The sequence below is a fragment of the Lolium perenne genome, chromosome 4, assembly GCF_019359855.2.
Source record: "Lolium perenne isolate Kyuss_39 chromosome 4, Kyuss_2.0, whole genome shotgun sequence".
Classification (NCBI taxonomy): domain Eukaryota; kingdom Viridiplantae; phylum Streptophyta; class Magnoliopsida; order Poales; family Poaceae; genus Lolium; species Lolium perenne.
In genome coordinates this window covers 278,720,360-278,726,185 of record NC_067247.2, presented here as the reverse complement: position 1 = coordinate 278,726,185, position 5,826 = coordinate 278,720,360, and the positions used below count along the sequence as shown (strand labels likewise).

The 5,826-nt window shown below is 48.8% G+C and overlaps 1 protein-coding gene across 1 annotated transcript; it reads left to right on the top strand.

The window, feature by feature from the left end:
• Nucleotides 1-4,100: 4,100 nt before the first annotated feature.
• On the top strand, nt 4,101-5,558 carry LOC127295515 (F-box protein At5g46170-like). The gene has a single exon (XM_051325476.2). It carries the CDS (start codon nt 4,192-4,194, stop codon nt 5,293-5,295), a length of 1,104 nt encoding a protein of 367 aa, XP_051181436.1. The 5' UTR covers nt 4,101-4,191; the 3' UTR covers nt 5,296-5,558.
• The last annotated feature ends 268 nt before the right edge of the window (nt 5,559-5,826 follow it).

The following is a 5,826-nucleotide window of genomic DNA, read 5'->3' as shown; positions in this document are numbered from 1 at the left end:
TTCCTTGCCAATTCCGCTTAACAAGATTGTCTTTGGTGAGGATGACTCCTCGACGAAGGTACCATCCAAATATTTTTATTTTTAATGGTATCTTCATCTTCCAAATTTTCTTATTATTATCTACCGGTAAATCAGAATGGATTATGGCGGTGTATAAGGATTTTACCGAGAAAGAGCCATCTACATGTAAATTCCACCTAAATTCATCTGGTTCAGGTGATAGAATAACATCCCCCAACCTTTGAATTAAAGTGTTCCATGCCACTAGCCTTTGTCCTAGCAAAACACGTCGGAACGTCACATTCGGAGGAGAAGTAGCCATTACTGTGGCAATGGTATCTCCCTTGCGACGAACTATACTATACAACGCAGGATACTGTTCACTTAGAGGGGCATTGTCTAACCAAGCATCCTCCCAGAAACGTATCTGTGTTCCATTCTTGATTGAGAAAGTACCATGACGAAAAAAGACATTTTTTGACGCCATTAGACCAGCCCAAAAGTGTGAATCTCCTGGTTTCCAAACCACCTGAGATAACGTCTTGGAGCCTATATACTTTCTCCGGAGTATGGTTTGCCAAATCCCATCCTCGGTAAGGAGCTTAAAAAGCCATTTACCCAGCAGAGCTGTATTCTTGACCTCCAGGTCATGAACACCAAGTCCGCCTTGATCTTTAGGACTACAAACTACACTCCATTTAACCAGTCGATATTTCTTTTTCTCGCTATCCCCTTGCCAAAAGAATCTGGATCGATAATAATCGAGTTTGTTCAGAACTCCTTTTGGAATAAGGAAGAATGATAACATATACAGTACCATATTTGTTAGTACCGAATTAATGAGTACCAATCTTCCTCCCAGGGATAGCAACTTGCCTTTCCAACTACTCAGACGCTTCTGTAATCTTTCTTCTACTATTTTCCATTCAGCGATCGTGAGTCTCCGATAGTGAATCGGAATACCCAAATAGCGAATGGGAAATTGGCCTTGCCCGCAACCAAACAACTCTGTATAGAGAGCTGTATCATCTTGGGCAGCACCGAAGCAGAACAATTCACTTTTATGGAAATTGATTTTCAATCCCGAAAGCTGCTCAAAAGCCACCAAAATTAATTTCAGGTTTTGAGCTTTTACGAGATCATGATCCATAAACAGAATTGTATCATCGGCATATTGAAGGATAGATAAGCCACCATCAACCAGATGTGGAATCACCCCTTCAATTTGACCATCAGACTTGGCCCCCTCTATGAGTATAGCCAGCATGTCCGCCACAATGTTGAATAACATCGGTGATAGCGGATCCCCTTGGCGTAACCCTTTTCGTGTTTGGAAATAATGGCCGGTGTCATCATTAACCCGAATTGCCACACTACCTCCATACACAAAATCATTAATTAAAGCACGCCATTCAGGAGAAAAACCTTTCATCCTGAGTGTCTGTTGTAGGAAAGACCACTTGACCTTGTCATAAGCCTTTTCAAAATCTAACTTTAAAATAACCCCATTTAATTTCTTAGTATGCATCTCATGTACCGTCTCATGCAAAACCGCCACTCCATCTAGGATATTTCTTCCTTGCATGAAGGCTGTTTGAGATGGCCGCACTACATGATCAGCAACCGTATTAAGTCTAATGGTGGCCACTTTCGTGAAAATCTTGAAACTTACGTTTAAAAGGCAAATAGGTCTATATTGTTGAATCCTTTCTGCCTCATTAACTTTTGGTAACAAGATTACTTCACCAAAATTTAGACGAAATAATTCTAGTTGTCCACTATGCAAAGCACTGAACAAATCTAGAAGATCCCCTTTAATAGTATCCCAGAAGGTTTGGTAAAACTCCGCTGGAAAACCATCAGGACCCGGTGCTTTATTGCATTCCATCTGGAAAATAGCTTTCTGCACCTCCTCCTCCGAATAAGGTGCAGTAAGTAATCCATTTTCCTCAATAGAAACTTGGGGTATGTCGGCTGTTAAGTCCTCATTTAGAGAAAATGAGCTTTCATCTGGAGGACCAAACAAGCCTTTATAATAATTAGTAATGTACGATTTGAGTTGCTCATGACATTCGATCAGCCCTTCTTGCTGGATACGTGCGGTACTCTGATCAATCAGCACAGGAAATGAGTCGACATGTGCACATTTTTCATCGTGGGAGAAAATAAAATTGCACGTTTTTGTACATCGACCGTACTGATTGATGCTGCTTGCGTTTTTACTGCGAACTCTTCAAATTGTACCCGTCTACAAAAGTACTGTGCTCCGTACTACGCACTGGTAAAGGAGTAGCAGGTGAATATATTATTGGCAAAGAAAAAGGTTGCATAGATTAACTGTACGCTGTACCCCTCTTTTCAGTGCAGCGTCGGATATAAAATCTCCTTGATTTGGTGGTATGATTAAGGCAGGGCCCGAAAGTGCTCTACACTCGATCCCATAGATTTTGTTGCCTTCCAGCAGCAGCAAAGCAATCATACCGCCGTGGCACCTCGCGCCGGCGCCACGCTCCGGTGTAGTGTAGTAGTAAACTCGCCGTCTTTTGGGTTGTCAGTTGCCACAGTGAGTGGCATGTGTGAGGAGAGGCTAAGATGAATGTGGTTCCTCCTATAGGCACGAGTGAATTCCACTTTTATTGTGATGCTGATTATCCATTGAGGGAAAATATGTCTATACCATCTCTTTTAGAACCTTTGGAACCTTTCTTTGATACGCTTATATTGGGCAATGTGTAAGCTAATTGTTCAAAACTATCAGGACGACGAGAAATATGACAGACGGATAAGAAAAAGAATCTAGGCATAATCGTCAATGAAGCCCTGGGCTCACATGTTTTTTCGCGCCATATAGATCGTCTATAGCAAAACAAGCAAACTGCTAAAATAAGGTAAAACCGTGTTCAAAGTCTCCTCGAAGTAGAACTATGGGTAAATGAAAACTTAAAAGGAAAATTATGGGTAAAAGGTGGAATTCGCCTTTTAGGTAATAATACCTGATATACACCAATTTGCAAATTAGTACAATAACTTAAAAATTGGAACGAATCAGTTCACTACTTGTAATTCGGTACAAAATTTGTCCAGATCGTCTCGCTGCTCGCATGTGCTGTTGCTTTTTTTTATTGGAAAAACCCTCATGGGCCCATTCTTCATTACGACCTCCGGTGCCGCCTTGCAGGAAGGGCGTCACCTGCACCACCTACCGTGCACAACCCGTTGGATCGGCATTGCGACCATGGCATGCCATCGCCCCACGCTCATCGACAATGCCACAAATGACAACAACCCGCTCTAACAGGGTTCTCCTAGCTGAGGGGTGCACATTGGGGCAACTGTGAGCACCACAGGGTTCACCTAGCTGCCGCGGTAGCCGCTTACATGATCGACGTGGTGAAGCAGTTCACGCTCTGCCTCCCTGGCGGGATCAGCAATGACGGTGTCGCTCTTTGGCGGCGGCCCATTCGACCTCCTCGGGCCACCACTAACCTCCATTAGAACCAGCTTCCGCTCTTGGGTAACCAAAGATAAACAATGGCGATCATGGGCATGACCATGAACCCGCGCCCCTTGGAGCCTATGACCTCGATCAAGAAGAGAGGTGAAGGTCTTAACTGCTTGAAAAAAAAACTATTCGAGGCTTTTTCTCATAAAATAACATCACAATGTGTCGACGATCTGGACCAATAGTGAGTTACCGGATATATTTGCCCCAAAATTTCAGGTTTCCTTTAAGAATTTGCGCTCTCCGTGTAATGAATAGTTACCCGGTATAGTGTCGTCACTAAGCGTTGTTACCTCAAGATACATTGCGTAGAAGTCGTAAACAGGAAGAAGAATAACAGTACAGTAGCAAATTGTACCGTTGCGGAGTTGGTGTTAACAAATGCTGAGAAACGGTCGAGAGGAGATTAAACAATGGAATTAAGGCGCGAGAGGGAGAGAGAGAGGGTAGTCGTCCTGCTCGCTCGCTCGCTCGCTCTAACGGTATGATTAGGGGGGACGGGCCTTCCCGACAGCGAGTCATGGAGTTAACCAAGAAACAGGTCCCTCTCTCCCTCTCCTCTTTATAAGCCTCTCCACCCTCGCCATCCATTACTCACCTCCGCCTCCTCCTCCTACCTCACCTACTCCTCTGCTCCGGCCGCCTCCCTCCATCGCTCCCTGTCTCCTCCTCTTCTCTTCTCCGGCAAAATGCAGTCCAGGCACCGTGTCTTCGCCGAGGACCTGCTCCTCGCGCAGCTCCAAGGCGACGACCACTTCGACAACGTCCCGGACTCCCTCGTCCTCATCATCTTCAACAAGCTCGCCGACGCGCGCTCCCTCGGCCGCTGCGCCGCCGTCTCCAGGCGCTTCAACTCCCTCGTTCCGCTCGTCGACGACGCCTGCCTCCGCATCGACCGCGTCATCAGCTCCGACGCCGCCGACGACGCGCTCGGCGTCTCTGGAGCCGGCGCCCAGCGCCAGCGCACCGGCGTCTTCTCCGGCCTCCTCAAGACCGTGCTCTCCGCCGTGCTCAAGCCCTTCGGCCACTGCGACGCCGGCGCCAGGTCCGGCCACGGCCACGGCAAGCACGCGCCGCACCACTCGCCCGCGCAGGTGCTCAAGAACTTCAGCAGCATCCGCAACCTCCGCATGGAGCTCCCCGTCTCCGACGTCGGCACCGACGACGGCGTGCTCCTCAAGTGGAAGGCCGTCTTCGGCAGCACGCTCCAGACCTGCGTCATCCTCGGCGGCACCAAGCTGGACCACGCCGCCCCACACACCCCACCTCCACCCACCACGGCACCCGACCACGAACAGCAGGGCGACGGCAGCATCCCGGAGTCCTTCTACACCAACGGCGGCCTCAAGCTGCGCGTGGTCTGGACCATCAGCTCCCTCATCGCCGCCGCCACCAGGCACTACCTCCTCCGCGAGATCGTCAAGGAGCACCCCACGCTGCAGCGCGTCGACCTCACCGACGCGCACGGACAGGGCACGCTCTGCATGGAGCGCGCCCAGCTCAAGGAGTTCACCGACAAGCCGCTCGCCGCCGCCGCGGCGGCCAACCGCACCCAGGTGCCGGCCTGCAACATGAAGCTCCGCTACGCGCCCATGCTCGAGCTCTCCGACGGGACCAGGATCCAGGGCGCCACGCTCGTCGTCATCAAGCCCGTCGGCGAGACCGGCGGCATCGGAGCCGGACGCAAGGACCTCGACGACTTCGTCGCCGACGCCTTCGACGGGCCTTTCAGGGAGGCCGTGGCCATGCTCAGCAAGCGCCGCACCTACCTCCTAGAGATGAACGGCTTCTAGGTTCTAGCTGCCACCGTGTGCGGCAATGGCCACTAGATTGCTCTGTTCTGCTCTGCTCTGCTCCGCTCAGCTCAGTGGCATACTGACTGAGGTGTTCGTCCCTGTAACAGCACAGCAGCGATCGATCATGTCTTCTAATATCTCAATTCTTCGTTACTGCCTTCACTATCCTTGCAACAATTGTCGCCAGCTTCATTTCGATGTGGTGACCTGATCGATGGATGGATGAACGGAATTGAATCAAGTAACATCACATTTTTCAATCCAGTGCTTCTGATAGCAACTCTTTACCACATAGAGCAATACAAATACAGAATGAGTGTTTTTTTTATCATGTTCTCCAATACAAATATCAGCGGAGTAATAAAGTTTCGTCTGTGATTTACTAATATAAAATCCGCATTTCCTCAACAGCAATAACAACACCACCGCCACCGCCCGCGACAATCGCAACAACAAAACTAGAAGATCGCATAGATAGTAAAGTGGATAATGAGGAACTGAGATAGGGCGAGTCTGTGACTAGGAAAC

Bases quoted from the DNA above. Each gene is read 5' to 3' on its own strand.
- LOC127295515 (XM_051325476.2), top strand. From the start codon at position 4,192: ATGCAGTCCAGGCACCGTGTCTTCGCCGAGGACCTGCTCCTCGCGCAG.